At 33.5% G+C, this 20475-nt stretch overlaps 3 protein-coding genes across 5 annotated transcripts; all 3 read left to right on the top strand.

Annotated features, from left to right (window-relative positions):
* The first annotated feature begins 4180 nt into the window (after nucleotides 1–4180).
* On the top strand, nucleotides 4181–5815 carry LOC116119154. The gene is made up of 3 exons (XM_031405093.1): nucleotides 4181–4844; nucleotides 5201–5317; nucleotides 5685–5815. The coding sequence occupies exons 1-3, from the start codon at nucleotides 4181–4183 to the stop codon at nucleotides 5813–5815; spliced, it is 912 nt and encodes a 303-aa protein (XP_031260953.1).
* Nucleotides 5816–5925: 110 nt separating this feature from the next.
* LOC116119153 (poly(A) polymerase I-like) lies at nucleotides 5926–8965 on the top strand. The gene is made up of 11 exons (XM_031405092.1): nucleotides 5926–5934; nucleotides 6256–6339; nucleotides 6468–6601; nucleotides 6765–6837; nucleotides 6934–6979; nucleotides 7061–7170; nucleotides 7251–7358; nucleotides 7454–7501; nucleotides 7683–7744; nucleotides 8344–8656; nucleotides 8753–8965. The coding sequence occupies exons 1-11, from the start codon at nucleotides 5926–5928 to the stop codon at nucleotides 8957–8959; spliced, it is 1194 nt and encodes a 397-aa protein (XP_031260952.1). The 3' UTR covers nucleotides 8960–8965.
* A 7058-nt stretch (nucleotides 8966–16023) lies between these two features.
* Nucleotides 16024–18408, top strand: LOC116119168 (acyl carrier protein 1, chloroplastic). Of its 3 annotated transcripts, XR_004126334.1 has the most exons (6): nucleotides 16024–16278; nucleotides 17253–17351; nucleotides 17452–17574; nucleotides 17660–17796; nucleotides 17958–18010; nucleotides 18142–18408. XR_004126334.1 is itself a non-coding variant. In XM_031405116.1 (5 exons), exons 1-4 carry the CDS (start codon nucleotides 16210–16212, stop codon nucleotides 17786–17788), a joined length of 420 nt encoding a protein of 139 aa, XP_031260976.1. In that variant the 5' UTR covers nucleotides 16024–16209; the 3' UTR covers nucleotides 17789–17796; nucleotides 17958–18408. The 3 variants fall into 3 exon arrangements, 2 of the variants coding, with proteins under 2 accessions (XP_031260976.1, XP_031260975.1); XM_031405116.1 differs by having other exon boundaries at nucleotides 17958–18408; XM_031405115.1 differs by lacking the exons at nucleotides 17958–18010; nucleotides 18142–18408 and having other exon boundaries at nucleotides 17660–17952.
* Nucleotides 18409–20475: the final 2067 nt, after the last annotated feature.

The following is a 20475-nucleotide window of genomic DNA, read 5'->3' as shown; positions in this document are numbered from 1 at the left end:
CATGATTCGGACAGCAAAATGGCCCTCCGCCTGGGTTTTAAAATAATGCTTCCAAGAACCTTCATATTTCTTTATGTTCTCATGCATGACGTAGAGAACACAAACGCAGTCTCTTTATTCTATAGGTTTAAACCATTTTGTAGCATGAATTATATTGCTAATTTCCCTTCATGTACGTGTTTGGATAGAGAGAAAGCTTAGAGAGAGTTCTACTCGGATCAGTCAGCCTACACTGGACCCAATCTTCATCTGTATCCATCTCCTTCAATTATGTAACCAAAAATTACGGGGATGAGTTATGAATGGGTGCATATAAATTGAAGCTCAAATTCCATGTTCTGTTCTGTCAAGAAGTGTCTTTGTCTGGGGGACCAGATGAAACGTTGAACTGCATGGAACACATTTTTAATATTACGCCAGTAGATCGCATGAGTAGTTGTAAGCTAACATTGAACAAAAAGGAATTCAAAAGCAATCAGCATTTTCATTTTAAACAAGCTGGCAACCCTGACTGGACTCCGCGTATATATATATATATTTTATGTACTTATGTGGTTTTTTTTTTGGTTAACCACACGTGTTCTTTTGTTTAAATTGCCTTTAATTCTTGTTGTTTTGTTTTTATCAAAGTTGAATAAGGAAATTTTAAATATTCACTTGTAATTAAACATGATAAAAAGTTCAATAAACATATTTAATCTTGTCAATATCCTAACATTATACGACACTTTAAATGTTTTGACTAACTTGGTAAAGTTTAGAAATCAAAATGTGTTAAAAATCAAGGATATACAGTATTACTATCTTAATAATGTGAGATCCCATTATTCAAGTAATTAATCATATGGCACTTCATTAATTTATTGATTTAAATATAACCAAAGTGAACTTAAAACTTATTTAATTTGGTATTTTTTGGACAGTAACATATATGGACTTCAACCAAAATGTGGTCGAGAGCTGAATGTTTCTGTTACTAGTTATTGTGCTTAACTTATAGCTTTTTTGTTTTTTTTTTTTATTTTTTTTTTAATTATATAAATTAAATTTGTGAGATTTCTCTATTTCAAGTTACATATAAACAAGGTAAATTCATTTATTGGTGACTATTTTTAAATTAAATATGTTTTTAAAAAAAAAAAGTATCGTTAAATGTTTTGACTAACTTGGTAAAGTTTAGAAATTAAATATGTTAGAAAAGTATCGTTTGATTTGAATAATAAAAGATTCACATTAACAGTCGTAGTTTTCATAAACTGTGCCAGCTCCATTGTTGCTTTCCGTCCATTGAAATGGAGATAAAAGTCTTTGACTACAAAACTAATTATCCGAAATTACTGATGAGTTTGTATTGAATGACAAAATATATAATTATCGTTGGTTCCCTTGTACCATCACCATCATTTTATTTCTTGGTTCTTTGTAATACTAACACTAGGGGACTAAAAAATGTCCAATGGCTTCAGGCCTGGTGGGAACTCGTCCCAATTGGTATGGTAAACGGTGCTAATTTAAAAAAAAAAAAAAAATAATAATAATAATAATATTAGACACTCAAATTAGAACGGGAGGGGACAAATTTCAGCTGAATGGAATGGTGTCCAGGTGCATGCAGCATGCCGTCCACCTCCAGGAATTCAGCATTTCCCTTTCTAAAAGCATTATCGCTGTAAAACGATTAAATCCTGTGGTCCTGCCAAAATTTTCTAACGAGACGGCTTCGGGGAAGCTGTTAAATTATGTTAGGCCTCCTGCATTCAAACAAGAAAAGACAGCACGAGGGTTCCGGATCCACTTTTTAAGAATGTCATCTTTCACGTTTTTGGATATTAATTCATAAATTTTCAATCTTTCAAAACAAAAAACATTACTTCACACTCAGTCCACTGTGTTTATGCATGCTTGGCTTCTCAAGGACGGCTCTTTTTCGTAACTTTCAAAGAACACGAACCTTCATATTTCTATATGTTCTCATGCATGGCGTAGGGAATATGACGTACTTTCTATAGGTTTAAACCATTTTGTAATATGAATTATAGATGTTTGGATGGAGAGAAAGTTTAGAGAGAATTCTACACTGTAATCCATCTCCTTCAATCATTTAACCAAAAATTACGGGGATGAGTTATAAAGTTGAAGAATTAAATTAAGGATGCATGGGTCCAAGGAAATTAAAGAGAATTCTGTGGTGAAGCACACGGTTTCTTTTGTTTAATTCATCTTTAAAATTTTAAATAGTCACTTGGTAATTAAACATGATAAGAGCATTTCTAAATGGTGCTTTTTATTTTAAAAAAACATCTTTTATATAAATAAAGAATATCTTTATTAATTTTTAAATATAAAGTTAACTATTTTGTTTTGTTTTTTTCTTTATTATTTTAAATATTCACTTAGTAATTGAATTCTTTATAATAAAGAGTTTGGATCATATAAAGAGTCATTTGAAGATGCTCTAATATCCTAACATTATATGGCTCTTTAAATGCCAAATTAACAATTTTATCAAAAAGAAAAAAACAAAACAAAGTGGTTAACTTTTGTACTCAAAGGGACTTTTTTTACTTTAGAAATTAAATCATGTGATTATTTCAAGGATACATTACTATATATATATATATATAGACACACTAATAATGTGATTATTTCAAGTAATTAATTAATCATATATACGATACTTCATTAATTAATCATATACTATGATACTTCATTAATTTGTTGATTAACTGTAATCCATCCAAAGTGAACTTAAAACTTGTTTAACTTGGTCTTTTTTGGATAGTGACTAGTCATTGTGTTTAACTTGCAGCCAGATTGGCTATTTTGACTAATTTAGTATTAATTATACAAATTAAATAATCAAGGAACAAATTAAATTTGTGAGATTTCTCTATTTCAAATTATAACAAGGTAATTCATTTATTGGTGACAATTTTTAAAGCTACTTAAAAATTTGAATAAAGAGTTTCTTGTAATTGGAAATTAAACTGGGTTTAAAGTTTTTTTTTTTTTAACCAAAGTGTCCGAACCAACTTATGCACATTGTGACTAATCCTCTCGGGAGACTAACACAACAATTCACTGCCAAAACCCCTACTTAAATCGCAGATGTTTAGATGAGTAATTAAACTTGAGATTATGCGCCTATCCCTAATTTGCCCTAACCATATGGACAAAGAAAATAAGCCTATGTTATAATATATATTGGAAATTATATAAGTCTTATTCCAATCATAATTATTTTATCTATATCTCCCAATAGTATTATATTTTACATCCAAAATTGTGATGGGTGTGTTTGTTTTAAAATTATGGGTAAGATTTTTGAAAAAGTTGAGTTGGATGGTTATTACGAGGTAGGATTTAAAAATTAATAAAACACCCTATAAGTTTGTTAATTTACTAAATAGCACTACAATAAAACATTAAAAATTAATAAAAATACCGCACCCACCCATTAAAAGCCGGCAGCTGGCCACCACTGTTGGCGGGTGGGTGGGATTGTTTTTGTTAATTTTAAAAAAAAAATTGGTTTGAAGTGTTTAGTTAAATTAACAAACCTAGAGAGTTTAAAAAGTTAAATAGAATAAAATAAAATTTTCATAATAGGGAAACAAATATGTATTTTGAATAGCATTTCAAAAATCCTATCCAAAATAGAGAAACAAACACACCACTATTATCCTTATCTTCATCTTCTTTCATTCTATCTTCTGATATGAATAAGAATGGGGGATCGTTGATGTTGATCAATTAAGTGGGGTTTGAAAAATCTTTCCAAAAAGTTATAAATAGAGTTAAACATCCTTATGGCATTCTTTTCAGAAATTGGGCTAAACTCATAGAAAACCCCACTGCTTTAAAAAATCCAACTATGACCCAAACCCATTTCTTTAACTCGTCTAGCAGGTTTCCTTCTGTCCATGGTATTAACTAACACTATAGCATCACATAAGTTGAGAAGTCAGATCTTTCTATTACATAAGTTGGGCTAAACTATTTCCATGGTCTTCATCAAAAGCCCATTACTTTGACAAATCCAAATAAAAAATGAGCCAAGCCCATTGATTTAACTTGTCTAGTAAGTTATCTTCTGCCGTACCAATGTCGGTCTTCAGAGTCTAGTGATCTAGTTACAAGTTTCAACAGATTTTCTTTGATTCAGTTCAAGTTCCAAAAAATGCAGTATAGGAGGGAGCGGCCGCCAAAGCGGTCATCGGATAAGCTGACTGTCAATGTAAAGTACGGACATAAGCGCTGGCGCCCCAAAAAGGTAAGAAGAGTTTATGAAGATGATGGCGGTTCGTCGCTTCCAGATACATGGGGAGAAATCAGTTTCAGTGATGATGATTTGAATCACATTCAACTACCTTACGAAGAGCCGCTCCCGCTCGTCGTGACACTCGATGTAGCCGATTCTCGAGTCCATAGAGTGCTTATTTCTATAGGGACCAAATCTAGTGTAATGTATTGGGACACCTTCAACAAGATGCAACTAGACCTAGAAATCATAAAGCCCAACAAAACGCCGCTAGTTGGCATTGACGGAAAAATCGTTAACGCGATTGGATCAGTGTATTTACCGGTTTCGGCCGCTGGTCGTACTTTAACGGTAGAGTTTGTGCTTATCGACATGCGAGATGACATGGCATCTTCCTACAATCTTATCATGGGGCGTGAGTGGATAAACAGAATGAAGGGAGTGGCGTCCACCTTCCATCTTAAGATGAAGTGTCCGGCTACAGATGGAAATGGAGTTGTTGATATTAATGGTGACCAACTCATGGCCAAGAAATGCGTTGCAATGGAAAGAGAAATGTCTCTGAAACAACCACAGCCTTCGGGTAATGGAAATTTTAAAATAATGGTCTATATATTTGTGGAATTAGACAGTCTTGTAAGTCCAGACTTCAATGTTATGTGGGCGATACACATGCCATGGGTTTATCTCTTTGTCCGAATCATATATTATGCTAGGTACCCGATTCGGAAGTTTAATACACAGGCTAAGGGGATTTGTTCGAGTTACTAAGAAACAAATGCTAATTAGTAATGAACAATGAATTATAATTAGTGGTGAAGAATGTGTGAATGGTGACATCTGGTCATGGGCCAATACTGTATCATGACCCATTTATTCGTGTACTATGAATTTGCAATGTCGCGTCTGAAAACTAACTATGATCTTCAATTAACGTAGGTAATTGCTATAGCGAGACGGGTAGATGGAAGAAATTGAATTCTGAGGAGCTGGGGATTGATACATCAATGATTAGTAAGCCTACAAATGTGGTTCTCAATCAGTTGAAGGAGAAAGGTATATGTATGATTTATTCATATTATATATCATCATAAATCTTTTGAGCGTCAGCTTTTAGTTGTTTGGTATCCCGTCTAATTTATATAAGCTTTAAATTAAATAGTAAAATAAAATGAATAAATAAAACTTATGCAATCCTAAGTCCTTATGTCATCAAATAATAATTTTTGTAGTTGTCACTTAGTTACAAGCAAGTTTGATCAAAGAAACTTTTTGTTTTGATTTAGGATTTTGGTACAGTGCTAATTAATTGAGGCACTATGTTTTTGGCAGGATGGTCATTTGTTCTTTTTAGATTATTATTGTTTATAATACATGGTTCATTTTTATTGTATGAAAATGACTTTGTTCAAATGAATTGTAGGTTATGAGGTGTACCTTGTTGGAGGTTGTGTACGAGATCTTATCTTAAAGAGAACTCCCAAAGACTTTAATATTATAACTTCAGCTAAACTTAAGCAGGTTCTCTCTGTCTACATTCGTGTTATGTTCTAATCTATTTTTACATTAAGTGTCATCTAGCTAGAAATTTTGTTGTGATTGTTGAGTTAATGTGTCTAACTTTTTTGATAACTGCATTGATATGTGATTTGAGGTCATATTACATGGTAAATGTACTATGATATAAGGGTTTTTGGAAGGACATACAGAAAATTATGCATATGAGGAAGAAATACACAAGGATTTGAGTCTTAAAGCATAATTTGCAGGTGAATCTTCACATATATGGCACGGGTCCCATGTCAGAGTTCGTGCCATAATGCTGGATCATCTACTTCATAAATTCTGACTTTAGACAAAAATATGAAATCTTAAAGATTATTTGTGCAAAATTGACCATGGCATTCATGCTTGGTTAAAATTCTGTTGTTGTAATTAATCAGATTTCTGGTTGCAGTAATAATTCACTAAGTTAAATATCCAAAAAAATACAGGTACGACGTATATTTCATCAATGTGAAATTGTTGGAAAACGATTTCCCATATGTCGTGTGCATGTTGACAATACCTTTGTGGAGGTAATCTTTTTGTTCTAGTCGTTATAGGATACCTAGCAAGTCCATATATAAATAAATAAATAAATATATATAGTTTTTATTTTTTCTATTTCTTAAGGTTTATGGATATCATTTTTTTCATAATTTAGGTTTCAAGTTTCAAGACCTCTGCACCTAAAGCTAGTGGGTTGGTTGAAGATGATGTCAGAAGGCCACCAGGCTGCAATGACAGTGATTATAATCGCTGGAGAAACTGTTTGAAGCGAGACTTTACAATGAATGGGTTATGTTCGTAATACTTGTTATTTGAAATTAGGCTGTCTAATAGATGTTACAATATCTAGTTCACATTGACTAGCTATGTTATTATCAAGTTCAAGTACACTGTTGATTCATCATAGATGTAATTTCTTTCTACATGTTATCTCTTTTCTCTATTTGTTCAGGTTGATGTTTGATACATGCAAAAAGATTGTCTATGACTATCTTGGGGGACTTGAAGACATTAGAAAAGCTAAAGTATGCATCTGTGTCTTGACGGTTTCATTTCATAATTTTAGTTTCAGCCCTGTATGTGTGGCTACAATTATCATTTTATTTAATTTCTGTTTCTAGGTGCAGACAATAATTTCTGCAAAACTTGTTTTTGAGGAGGACTTCGGTGAGTATCACTTTTCCAACTTAGTGGTTGATGCACCTACCTGTCAGAGACATCTGATTTTAGTAAGCATTCGATCCACAGCTCTGATGTTACGTCTAGTCAGACTCGCTGCTCGATTAGGATTTCAGATCACTAGTGAAATAGCTCTGTCCTTGAAAGAGTTATCTTGCTCCGTGCTGTCGCTCGACAAGGTAACCAAATTTCTGGTTCTCAATCAGATAGTTCTATTTATAATATATTTTCATGTTTTCTTTGTTTCTATTTGCTGTAGAGAAGAATCCTCCACGAAATGAACTTTATGCTAGCATTTGGGTCTGGAGAAGCATCTATGAGGTTATTGTGGAGGTTTGGACTTCTAAAGATACTTCTCCCCACCCAGGCATGAAACTTCTCATCTAGTGTTGATATTATTTTGTAAACGAGGGTAACCATATTGTATTTCCTGAAGATCATTTAATTAATTGTATCATACAGGCATCTTACTTTGTTTCCGAAGGGTTTCAAGAATCCAACATGCTCCTGGTATGTGAAGATATTTAGTTTTTATTTATGAGTTTGTTGCTGATATCACAACTTTGTTTGTCTTTACTTGTGTGGTATTTGACTTGTCTCATCTCTCTCAATGATTCAATTTAGTCCTTATTAAAGGTTCAAATTTTCTAGCGGTGATATTAACATGGTTCAGGTTTGGTTTGTTTTGCAGAAGTTGTTTACCAACCTTGATAGATATTTGGAACCTGATCGGCCGTGCCATAAAAACCTATGGTAAGTGCTTTAACTTCCTTGGAACTGCTTGATATGGTCAAAGATGATGTCAGGAATTCGAGGTTAGTTGCCATACATTGAGGTTTTATATAGTTTGTTTGCAGGCAACATGTTAGCTATAATTATGCATGTTGGGCAGATTTGGAAAAGAGTTACCATTTGATTTGCATTCAGATAATTATTTTAGTATTTATTTGTTTGATTAGAGTTAACCCTTTAAATTTGTTTATGCTTTGATTTCGTATAACCTTCTGTGTAATCTAGGAATGGCAGACTTGCTACTTCATGTTTAAATCAAAATAGAACACAGCAATATCATCAGTTTGAGGCAATTATTTTAACAGTGAAACTTTAAGCTCTGTCAAACCATTGTCTAATACTTTGGAAAATGATTTCCATTTCTTTGCATTTTCCTCTTGACTTAAATAATAATCAGTCCTTAATAGTTTGAATGAAATGGGATGTAAGTTAGTAGAAATCCAGTCCTTGCTAGGAGTGAAATGTCAAACCACATTTGATGTTGGGTGTTATATATGTGACCTAAGAACAGTTTCTCCTATTTCTATACCTGGTATTTGATATTGTGTTAAGTGTTGCAGGATAAGTATATTTGCTTTCCATAAAGCTCTGGTTGACCACCCCCGAGATCCATTGGTCGTTGCTGCATTTAGCCTCGCGGTCCATAGTGGTGGATCTTTGTTAGACTCCATCGAGAAGGCGAAGAGAATCTCCCAACTGCATGACTCGTGCATGAGCTTCCATGAATTACCAAAATCGCAAAGGCTAGATAATGTTGACTTCATGTATCGGGTCATCAATCTTGCAACTTCAATCATAGCTATACTACACGATATGACACTTGAATATTCTGTTCCTCAATCAATGAGCCAATCCCCACAAGCGCTCAATCTAGTGAGGACTCAAATTTGAACTAAGTTTTCCTTAGTTTTTAGGATGGTTTTAATTAAGTTAATACTGTCCTGACTGACTGTTTCTTCAAATGCTCAGTTTTTTGTTCCACCGGAGACTTCAGAAGATATATTCAAGATTTTTGAATGCGCTGGATACGGCATGGTGTTGGGATCTGTACCCAAGCTAGAGAAAGAGATTAACTATGACTTATTGGCGCTGGGGAACTTGCAGGAGACGCGTCATCTGTTTGGGAGGATTGTTTTGAACACTGTTTATCCCGAAACAATAGTAGACCGAGAATAGGTCAAGTTCTGTGAGCAAAAAAGCTCAAGTATTTAGAGTTTCTGATGGTCTTATTTTGTTTTTTGTATGTTGCGCTATAACAGTAGGTTAACTATTAGAGACAGTTGTACTATATGGAAGAACTCCTAATGAACTGTTAGTTAATTTTCCCTCTTTCGATATCTTACAAATCATTTCTCTCTAAATTAACAACTTCCCTTTGTTAATTAAAACTCATCAATCTTACAAAGTTTAACACATTCTTTTGTTGGTATGATATGACTAGATTTCTTGATTTCATATATTTTGTTAGTATAAATTATAGATTTTTTTTATTTTTATTTTTTTAAAATTAAATATTAAATAGGCAAAGATAAAATGATAGAGTGATAAGAACAAGCTCAAGGATTGCAATTTATTTAGATTGCATCTCACATGTAGCCGATAGGTTGAGAAAGATTCACTTAACAAGGTTTTTCGAGTTCGAGTCTCCACGACCTTTAATAAGGGTGATCATTGGAGCTTTTATTCGATTATAGTTTCATGGTCATAGAGATTAGTTAAAGTATGCAGAAATAGTTCTTTTTTCGGATACTTCATTAATTTGTTGATTAAATATAATCCATCCAAAGTGGACTTAAAACTTATTTAATTTGGTCTTTTTTTTTTATACTGACTGGTCAGTGTTTTTAATAACTGTAGTGAGATTGGCTATTTTGACTATTTTACTAATAATTATACAAATTAAATAATCAAAGAACAAATTAAATTTGTGAGATTTCTTTATTTTAAGTATAATAAGGTAATTCATTTATTTGTGACTACTTAAAAATTTGACTAAAGAGTTTCTTGTAATTGGAAATTAAATTGGGTTTAAAGATTTTTTTTTGGTAATTAAAGTATCTGGACCAGCTTATGCGCACATCGATTAATTCTCAGGGGAGACTAGCACAACAACCCATTACCACGATCCCTCACTTAAATCACGGATCTTAGATGGGAAAGTGAACTTGAGATTGTGTGTCTATCCACACTATCCCCAATTCGCTCTAACCATCTGAGCATTAAAGAAAACAAGCCTATGTTATAATATATAAATTGGAGATTAGAGAAGTTTTATTCCAATCTTACTTATTTTATCCTTATCTTCATCTTCTTTCTCTCTATCCTCTTATATGAATAAGAAGGGGGGAGTGTTGATCAACTAAGTGGGGTTTAAAATACATTTCCAAAAATTTGTAAAAAGAATTATAATAATACTACATTTACAAAAAAAAAAATTTACAAAGACCTCCGTACAAGTGATGTGACAAAAACGAATAGAGATTAATATATAAGTTTGATTTTTTGTTTCACTCTTTATTCATTTTTTACCATAACCTTTATATAAAATCTTGTAAATTTTTTTTTGCAAGTATAGTATTATCGAAAAAATTATCATCCTGATGGCATTCTTTTCAGAAATTGGGCTAACTCATAGAAAACCCACACTTTTAACAAATCCAATATACCCAACCCATTGCTTTAAATGTCTAGCACTAGCAGGTTTCCTTCTGTCAATGTCATTATATGATACTCCGGGCTTAATTAAACTTTAGCATCATATAAGTTGAGACTACAGATTTTTCTATTACATAAGTTGGGCTAAAGTGTTTCCATGCTCTAATCAAAGCCCATTACTTTGACAAATCCAAATAAAACATGGGCCAAGCCCATTGATTTAACTGTCTAGTAAGTTATCTCTGTCGTATGTCAGTCTTCAGAGCTTGCTAGGAAGTTATCTTCTGCCGTATGTCGGTCTTCAGAGTCTCTAGTACAAGTTTCAATAGCTTTTCTTTGATTCAGTCATTCAAACAATGCAGTACAGGAGGGAGCCGCCGCCAAAGCGGTCATCGGAAAAGCTGATTGTCAGTAAAGTACGGACATGACCGCTGGCGCCCCAAAAAGGTAAGAAGAGTTTTATAAGATGATGGCGGTTCGTCGCTTCCAATACATCGGGAGAAATCAGTTTCGTGATATGATTTGAATCACATTCAACTACCTTACGAAAGCCGCTCCCGCCGTCGTGGCACTCAAAGTGCCAATTTTGCAGTCCAGAGAGTGCTTATTTCTTCAGGACGCAAAGCGAATGTAATGTATTGGACACCTTCAACAAGATGGAACTAGACCTAGAAATCATCAAGCCAAACAAACGCCGCTAGTTGGCAATGCATTACAGCAAAGTCGTTAACGCGATTGGATCAGTGTATTTACCGTTTCGCGCCTGGTCGTACTTTACGGTAGAGTTTGTGCTTATCGACATGCGAGATGACATGGAATCTCCCTACAATCTTATTATGGGGTATGAGTGGATAGGCAAAATGAATGGAGTGGTGTCCACCTTCCATTTATGATGAAGTGTCCGGCTGGAGATGGAAATGGAGTTGTTGATATTAAAGGTGACCAACTCATGGCCGAGAAATGCGTTGCAATGGAAAGAAATGTCTCTGAAACAACCACAGCTTCGGGTAATGGTTTTTAATAATGGTCTAATTTTGGGGAATTAGACAGTCTTGTAAGTCCAGACTTCAATGTTTCCTAGCGGTACACATATTAGCTACCGATTCCAAAGTTTAATACAGGCAAGGGGATTTGTTCGAGTTACTAAAAAACAATGTTTTTAGTAATGATTAATGAACAATGAAATATAATTAGTGATGAAAGATGCGTGAATGGTAACATCCGGCCATGGCCAATACTGTGTCATACCCATTGATTCGTGTACTATTAGTTTGCAATGTCGCGTCGGAAAACTAACTATGATCTTCAATTAACGTAGGTAATTGCTATAGCGAGACGGGTAGATGGAAGAAATTGAATTCTGAAGAGCTGGGGATTGATACATCAATGATTAGTAAGCCTACAAATGTGGTTCTCAATCAGTTGAAGGAAAAGGTATATGTATGATTTATTCATTTTTTTCATATTATATTCACATAAATCTTTGAGCATCATTGTTTGTGTTTGGTATCCCGTCTAATTATATTAAGTTTCATTAAATGTAAACAAATGAATAAATAAACTTATGCAGTCCTAGTCCTTGTGTCATTAAATAATAATTTTTGTGTGTCACTTAGTTACAAGCAAGTTTGATCAAAGAAACTTTTTGTTTTGAATTAGCATTTTGGTACAATGCTAATTAATTGGGGCACTATGTTTTTGGCAGGGTGGTCATTTGTTCTTTTTAATTACATTTTTTATATGCATGGTTCATTTTGTGTTGTATGAAATGACTTTGTTCAAATGAATTGTAGGTTATGAGGTTACCTTGTTGGAGGTTGTGTACGAGATCTTATCTAGAGACTCCCAGAGACTTTGATATTATAACTTCAGCTACTTGAGCAGGTTCTCTCTGTCTATTCGTGTTATGTTCAATCTATTTTTACATTAAGTGTCATCTAGCTAGAATTTTGTTGTGATGTTGAGTTAATGTCTCTAAATTTTTGATAACTGCATTGATATGTGATTTGAGGTCATTTACTGGTAAATGTACTATGATATAAGGGTTTTTGGAAGGACATACAGAAAATTATGCATATGAGGAAGAAATACACAAGGATTTGAGTCTTAAAGCATAATTTGCAGGTGAATCTTACATGTATGGCATGCGTCCCATGTCAGAGTTCGTGCCATAATGCTGGTCATCTACTTCATAATTCTGACTTAGACAAAAATATAAACTTGAAATGATTTGTGCAAAATTGACCATGGCATTCATGCTTTTTACAATTGTGTTGTATTAATCGATTTCTGGTTGCAGTACTAATTCACCAAGTTAAATATCCAAAAAAATGCAGTTACGAGGTATATTTCATCAATGTGAAATTGTTGGAAAGCAGTTTCCCATATGTCTTGTGCATGTTGACAATACCTTTGTGGAGGTAATCTTTTTGTTCTAGTCGTTATAGGATACCTAGCAAGTTCATCTCTATCTATATATATAGTTTTTATTTTTTCTATTTCTTAAGGTTTATGGATATCATTTTTTTTTTTATAATTTAGGTTTCAAGTTTCAAGACCTCTCACCTAAAGCTAGTGGGTTGGTTGAAGATGATGTCAAAGGCCACCAGGCTGCAATGACAGTGATTATAATCGCTGGAGAAACTGTTTGGAGCGAGACTTTACAATGAACGGGTTTTGTTCGTATACTTGTTATTTGAAATTAGGCTGTCTAATAGATTTTACAATATCTAGTTCACTTTGACTAGATATGTTATTAACTTATTATCATTTAAGGACACTGTTGTTCATCATAGATGTAATTTATTTCTACATGTTATCTCTTTTCTCTATTTGTTCAGGTTGATGTTTGATACATGCAAAAAGATTGTCTATGACTATCTTGGGGGACTTGAAGACATTAGAAAAGCTAAAGTATGCACTGTGTCTTGACGGTTTCATTTCATAATTTTAGTTTCAGCCCTGTGTTGTGGCTACAATTATCATTTTATTTAATTTCTGTTTCTAGGTGCGGACATAATATCTGCAAAACTTTCTTTTGAAGACTGTGGTGAGTATCTCTTTTCCACTTAGTGGTTGATCACCTTACGTGTCAAGACTCTGATTTTAGTAAGCATTCAATCCACAGCTCGATATTACGTCTAGTCAGACTTGCTGCCGATTAGGATTTCAGATCACTAGTGAAATAGCTCTGTCCTTGAAAGAGTTATCTTGCTCCGTGCTGCGGCTCTACAGGGTAACCAAATTTCTGGTTCTCAATCAGATAGTTTCATTTATACTATATTTTCATTTTTTCTTTGTTTCTATTTGCTGTAGAGAAGAACCTCCAGAAATGAACTTTATTTAGCATTGGGTCTGGAGAAGCATCTATGAGGTTATTGTGGAGGTTTGGCCTTCTAAAGATACTTCTCCCCACCCAGGCATGAAACTTCTCATCTAGTGTTGATATTATTTTGTAATGAGGTACCATATTGTATTTCTGAATCATCTATATTATGTACATACAGGCATCTACTTTGTTTCCGAAGGTTTCAAGAATCCAACATGCTCCTGGTATGTGAAGATATTTAGTTTTTATTTAGAGTTTGTGCTGATATCACACTTTGTTGTCTTTACTTGTGGGGTATTTGACTTGTCTCATCTCTCTCAATGATTCTTTAGTCCTTATTAAGGTTCAAATTTTCTAGCGGTGATATAACATGTTCAGTTTGGTTTGTTTTGCAGAAGTTGTTTACCAACCTTGATAGATATTTGGAACCAGATCGGCGGTGCCATAAAAGCCTATGGTAAGTGCTTTAACTTCCTTGGAACTGCTTGTATGGTCAAAGATGATGTCAGGAATTCAAGGTTAGTCGCCATACATTGAGGTTTATTAGTTTGTTTGCAGGCAACATGTTAGCTATGATTATGCATGTTGGGCTCATTTGGAAAAGAGTTACCATTTGATTTGCATTTAGATAATTATTTTAGTATTTATTTGTTTGATTAGAGTTACCTTTTAAATTTGTTTATGCTTCGATTTTGTGTAACATTCTCGTAATCTAGGAATGTCAGACTTGCTATTTCATGTTTAAAACAAAATAAACACAGCATATCATCAGTTTGAGGCAATTGTTTTAACATGGAACTTTAAGCTCTGTCAAACCTTGTCTAATACTTTGTAAAATGATTTCCATTTCTTTGCATTTTCCTCTTGACTTAAATAATAATCTGTCCTTAGTATTTTGAATGAACTGGGATGTAAGTTGGTAGAATCCTTCCTAGCTAGTAGTGAACTGTCAAACCATTTGATGTTGGGTGTTATGTGACCTAAGACAGTTTCTCCTTTTTCTATACCTGGTATTTGATATGTTTGTGTAAGTGTTGCAGGTAGTATATTTGCTTTCCATAAAGCTGTGGTTGACCAACCCAAGATCCATTGGTCGTTGCTGCATTTTGCCTTGGCGTCCATAGTGGTGGATCTTTGTTAAATCTATCGAGAAGGCGAGAGAATTCCCAACTGCATGACTCGTGCATGAGCTTCCATGATTACCAAAATCGCAAAAGCTAGATAATGTTGCATTAATGTATCAGTCATCAATCTTGCAACTTCAATCATAGCTGTACTACACAAATGACACAATATTCTGTTCCTCAATCAATGACCATCCCCACAGCAGTTAATCTGTGAGGACTGAAATTTGAATTAAGTTTCCTCAGTTTCCAATGGTTTTAATTAAGTTAATATTTCCTGACTGTTTTCTTCAATCTCAGTTTTTTCGTTCCGCCGGAGATTTCAGAAGTATATGCAAGATTTTTGAATGCGTTAGATGGCATGGGAGGGGATCTGTACCCAAGCTAGAAAAGAGATTAACTATGAGTTATTGGCGTGGGGAACTTGGAGGAGACGGTCTATGTTTGGGAGGATTGTTTTGAACACGTTTTATCCCCAAACAATAGTAGACCGAGAATAGGTTATGTTCTGTGAACAAAAAAGCTCAAGGAGTTAGTTTCTGATGGTCTTATTTTGTTTTTGTAAGTTGTCCTCTAACAGTAGGCTAAGTTCTGACTTATGGGATCTTCAAACTCAGTCTTGTTATCATATTAAACGCTTTTATATTTACTTAGGCACTTTGAAACTTTCCTATTGGACTGGAATTTGAACTTTGCCAAGACCTGGCAATTGATTTACAGATTAACTATTAGAGACAGACAGTTGTACTACATGGAAGAACCCTAATGACATGTTAGTTATTTCCCTCTTTCGATATGTTACAATCATCTCTCTAAATTAACACTCCTGTGTTCATTAAAACTCGCAATCTTACAAAGTTTACACATTCTTTTGTTGGTATGACTAGATTTCTTGATTTCATATATTTTTAGCATAAATTATAGATTCTTTTTTTTTTTTTTTTTTTTAAAAAATTAACATTAAATTAGGAAGATTAAATGGTGGAGAGATAAGAGCAAGCTCAAGATGGCAAATTATTTAGATTGCATCTCATATGTGCCGATAGCTGGAAAGATTTACAGTAAATGTGTGGCAGTCTATCCACTCATATTCTAACAAGTCAAATATCCTCCACTCCTCTCAATACAAGATTCCAAAAAACCCACCCACTTGGATCAGCGTGAAAGCTTGAACAGGCCCTGCTTCAGTAAGAGGATAAACCCCCCAACAACTTTTCCTTCCTTCATTTGATATTAACAGTTTGTGTTTTCTGCTTCACAAATTACTTTCACTTCACTGTTTATCTCTTATCTCTCCTGTTTCTTGAGCTTGAGTTCCCATGGCTGCTTTCTCTGCAACTTCTGTTACCTTTGCATCTTCCCTCAAGCTCTCCCTCAGGAATAATGTGGTAACTTCCTTATTCTATACGTATATATTTCGATGTTTAATTTGCTTTCTGGTCACTTGAAATTACTGTTTTTGCTTCTCTTGCTACTGGGTTTAAGTTCTTCGTTCAGTTTCAGTTAATTGGATCATGATTTTTGTTTCCATTGTTGGAAAATAGCTTGCTTGTTAATTAATTTGTTACTTACTATGAAAGGTCTAACAAAATGTGGTTCTTCTGTATCTATAAAATTTTGAACTGTGATGTTACATTTTAGTTTCGAACTTGTATATGCCCTGCATCTGTTAACTTTTAAAGCATTACATATTTACATGATTCATGTGTAAACTGAACGAACAGAGACATACGAAAATCAATATAATAGTATACACACAAACCACAAACAGTAAACAAAAAGAAGAAATACGTGCGATTTTATTTTGGTTCACCCAATTAACATGTTATGTCCAACTAAGTCGATATTATTCATTACTATCTCACCTTTCTCGTTTACAATAAAAGTAGTTTGCTCTATTGTTTGCTATTACCCATTATAAGAGAAAAGTATGTTTATATACTAGGTTTAAAAGACTAAAATCTAGTATTACAAGTATTCTTATTCCTAAGTCTAAACCCAATAAAGAATTCATAACTTAAAGAAATCCTTCAATGAGAACCCTATGTGGCCCATTAATGCTGAAGTGGTTGACAACTCTAACATAAACATGTTCCATTCATATCTGAAATTTTATGATGACAATGATTCTGGTTATCTTTATGTTTCAATATTTTGGAGGAATTGAATTGAAGTGGCAGTAACTTTAAGATGTTATTTCTTGTATATTCCAGATGATTCTGTAAACGACTAATACAAACTTAAAATGTTCTGTTTATGTTAATTGTTAGTGTCATGTAAATGAAGTTCAAAAGCTTTTGAAGTGGCAGCTGCAAATGCTTGTATTAGTAGGATGCTAAATCCTTAAAATGCTTTCATGCAGATAACTGAAAGGACTTCAAATCTGAAGATGGTTACAGTGGGTTGGAGAAAGAGCAGCTTCCCTTCTTTGAAGACCAATCGCTTCCGTGTCTCATGCGCTGTAAAATCACTTTCCACTTCTATTTCAATAAAAACTGAATTTATAGAAGTGGAGATGCATGCCTATCTGTGCTGACAATGCTTGTAAATATGTGTGCTAGGCCAAGCCTGAGACAGTGCAGAAAGTCTGTGATATAGTGAGGAAACAGCTTGCATTGCCTGCTGAGACACAGCTCACCTCAGAATCCAAGTTCGTGGACCTGGGTGCTGATTCTCTTGACACGGTACATCGAAATGAAAAATTTTTATTTTTCTCGAATACTATGATTGACCATCTTATAAAGATTGACAATACTACCGTAAATGCAGGTGGAAATAGTAATGACTTTGGAGGAAGAATTTGAAATTACTGTAGAAGAGGATAGTTCCCAAAACATCACAACTGTCCAAGAGGCAGCTGATTTGATAGAGAAGCTTGTGGAAAAGAAGGCAGCTTAAACATCACGGTACAAGTTTTGAACTGCTGAGCTGCAATCAAGCCGAGTAGTTAGTTCATTTTGCTTTCTTTTGTAATTGATATTGAGATCAATGACTTCCAGATTAGCTTAAACATTCTTTTGTGGTTCCAAATGAGGTCAATGGCACATTATTGCTTTGGTTTACACAGATAGCTTTCAGATTAGTCATTGGCCCCTCGCTATCTAGTACCCCATCCCACAGGTAACTTCCTGGAAATTGTCCCCGTCAATGGGGTTGAGACTTGGAAATTAAATTCCTGCTCACCAAAAGTCAATTCCATAAAGCAAATGAGAATGTGGGTCTGAGATTTAATATGTTCTTCTACACGACAGGCAACAGTTGGGGAGGCAGAAATTGAAGTTTCCAAGTCCAACTTTATTAATAATTAGTTTGCTGTCCGCTTCTTTAGACCTGGAGTTTCCATTGCAGTAGCTTTTCCTCATGCCAAAGTCATTATTTTTGCATTAGCATCTGGCAGCCACCACCAGCTTTTGTGTTGGCTGCTCTGCTGTCTTGCTCTACCACAATTTGATTTATCATTACATTTATATTATCATACGGAGAAATAATAATTTATTTCCTCCCTTGTTAGATTTCAAGCGCAGGTGTGTCATTTTTTTGAGTTTATTTAATGAAAAGATAAAGTTTACTGCAAGTGTATTGAATTCCTTTCCTGGTAACCACGGAACCTCCCAAATTTTTTATCTGTATAATTAAATAATAGGGAGAACGACATTTTCCCACCCAAGGTTTGACGAAATGACCCTTTCCCACCCTTTAAGTTTAAAAATGACACTTTCCCACCCTTCGTTAGATTTTGTTATATTTTCTGTTAATATTTTATTAAAAATATGAAAACACCCTTAAAAATTTGACTTTATAAATTTTTAATTAGCTAAAAAGTCAAAAAAGAAAAAAGTAGTTAGTTCCATCTAGGAGTAATGCTATGAAATTGTTTAAAGTTAAATGATTTTAATATTTATTTATAATGTTATCAATATCTCATTGTTATTATTCAATAATCTATTAAATTTATAATGTTTTTTATTTTTCCTAATTAATATAAAAAATCAATATTCTTAATTAATTAAATAAATAAAGAAAAAAAGTATCTTTACACTTGAACTAATAAATAATCGAGTAAAGACTTTGACTTAATTAAATTTTAATTTATAATAAACTAATTAAGAAATAAACTATTTAAGGGTATTTTCCTATTTTCAGTTAAATATTAACAAAAAAACATTAACAAAACCTAACGAAGGATGGAAAAATGTCATTTTAAAACTTGACGGGCGAGAATGTGACATTTCGTCAACCGTTGGGTGTGAAAATGTCGTTCTCCCTAAATAATAATATTCACACATAAATTAACGAACATTAAAGTTCCTTGCTTCAAAAATATTGCCCATATCTTCAGGTCTTGTTTTGTTCTTTAATTCTTTTTATTATTATAAGCTACGGATGCTTTCCTTGGAGACCTTTTTTTTTTTTTTTTTCACTCTATGAAGATCTTTTCTCTACTAATTTTAGTTTATAAAGAAATAAAAAAAATCAATTTTTTATTATTTTCGTAAACTTTAATTTTATCTTCTAATTTGGTAGACCCGTAAAAAGTGAACCGTATATATTCTTTTCTTCCTTGGATTAAACTTTTGACTTTTTGACCTTTCATAAGGCTTCTTACGCTGATCTCCCTGAGGTTTAGAAAATATCAAAAAGGTCCTGTTGTGCGGGAAATCCAGAGCAAATAAATCTTTTTTTTTTTTTTTTTTTGCATGTAGATATCTTGCAATCTAGATCCCATGATTAAGGTCGAAAATCATGTTACTCCCTGTTTTATAGAATTTGAGTTCATCTTCAATTCAGCCGTGTAACTGACTCTATATAAACCCAGTTGTAATATATTTTTAAGGAGAGAAAGAGTATAGGTCGCAGAAAATCAATTGCAAGCTCTTTGTAAATCAAAATATTATTTCAATACATACAATAACATAATAGTGAACGTAGACATTACGTTGTAAGTGGCCGAACCACATAAAAAAAAGTCTATTTATTCTTTGTATTTTGTGTTAATTCATGCATATTCATAAGAGTAATACTAATCTTACAAAGAGGCATACAAAGATCCATACAAAGAGTCAAGTCTGACCCTTGAAATAAAAGAAAAAGAGAGAGAGAAAGAGGCAATTATGAATTTCAAGGGATGGATTTGACTCTTTGTATGCTTCTTTGTAAGGCTAGTATTACTTTATTCATAATCATATTATTCTATTACTAATTCATTAAAATTACGCACACATTCAATGTGATTCTAATGCTGTTAATCATGTACTTCTGACTGTCGTAAATTTCTGTATTAACAAATCCCATAAGAATTAGAAACATTAGTTACCTCTTCACATTAAACATTTCATAAAATCAGTTTTACTTTTCATGATTAAATGAAGGTAAGTAATGATTTTTCTAAATATGAGTAGGTTCTTGTATGATTCTCATATTTTAGAGGTTTTTTGATATTTTCTTAAACGTCAGGGAGTTTGGATAGTAGCTCTTTTTATAACTCACAAATTAGGATCCAAATCAAAACCCGAATCCAACAACTTATGACTCAGCATTAAACCTCACACCTCCCTAGTCCCTCCCAGTCCCCCACCACTACACAC

This window comes from Pistacia vera, unplaced genomic scaffold (assembly GCF_008641045.1).
Source record: "Pistacia vera cultivar Batoury unplaced genomic scaffold, PisVer_v2 Contig875, whole genome shotgun sequence".
Lineage (NCBI taxonomy): Eukaryota > Viridiplantae > Streptophyta > Magnoliopsida > Sapindales > Anacardiaceae > Pistacia > Pistacia vera.
Note: the sequence above shows the minus strand (reverse complement) of the source record. Positions and strands in the feature narration are given on the sequence as shown.

Excerpts from the sequence above, each read along its gene's own strand:
- LOC116119154 (XM_031405093.1), top strand. The coding sequence starts at position 4,181 with ATGCAGTATAGGAGGGAGCGGCCGCCAAAGCGGTCATCGGATAAGCTG. Across the intron at positions 4,845-5,200 it reads GAAACAACCACAGCCTTCGG|GTAATTGCTATAGCGAGACG; the intron begins GTAATGGAAATT and ends CAATTAACGTAG. Across the intron at positions 5,318-5,684 it reads CAATCAGTTGAAGGAGAAAG|GTTATGAGGTGTACCTTGTT; the intron begins GTATATGTATGA and ends AATGAATTGTAG.
- LOC116119153 (XM_031405092.1), top strand. Across the intron at positions 6,340-6,467 it reads TTGACAATACCTTTGTGGAG|GTTTCAAGTTTCAAGACCTC; the intron begins GTAATCTTTTTG and ends TTCATAATTTAG. Across the intron at positions 6,980-7,060 it reads TGTTTTTGAGGAGGACTTCG|CTCTGATGTTACGTCTAGTC; the intron begins GTGAGTATCACT and ends TTCGATCCACAG.
- LOC116119168 (XM_031405116.1), top strand. The coding sequence starts at position 16,210 with ATGGCTGCTTTCTCTGCAACTTCTGTTACCTTTGCATCTTCCCTCAAG. Across the intron at positions 16,279-17,252 it reads TCTCCCTCAGGAATAATGTG|ATAACTGAAAGGACTTCAAA; the intron begins GTAACTTCCTTA and ends GCTTTCATGCAG. Across the intron at positions 17,575-17,659 it reads GTGCTGATTCTCTTGACACG|GTGGAAATAGTAATGACTTT; the intron begins GTACATCGAAAT and ends CCGTAAATGCAG.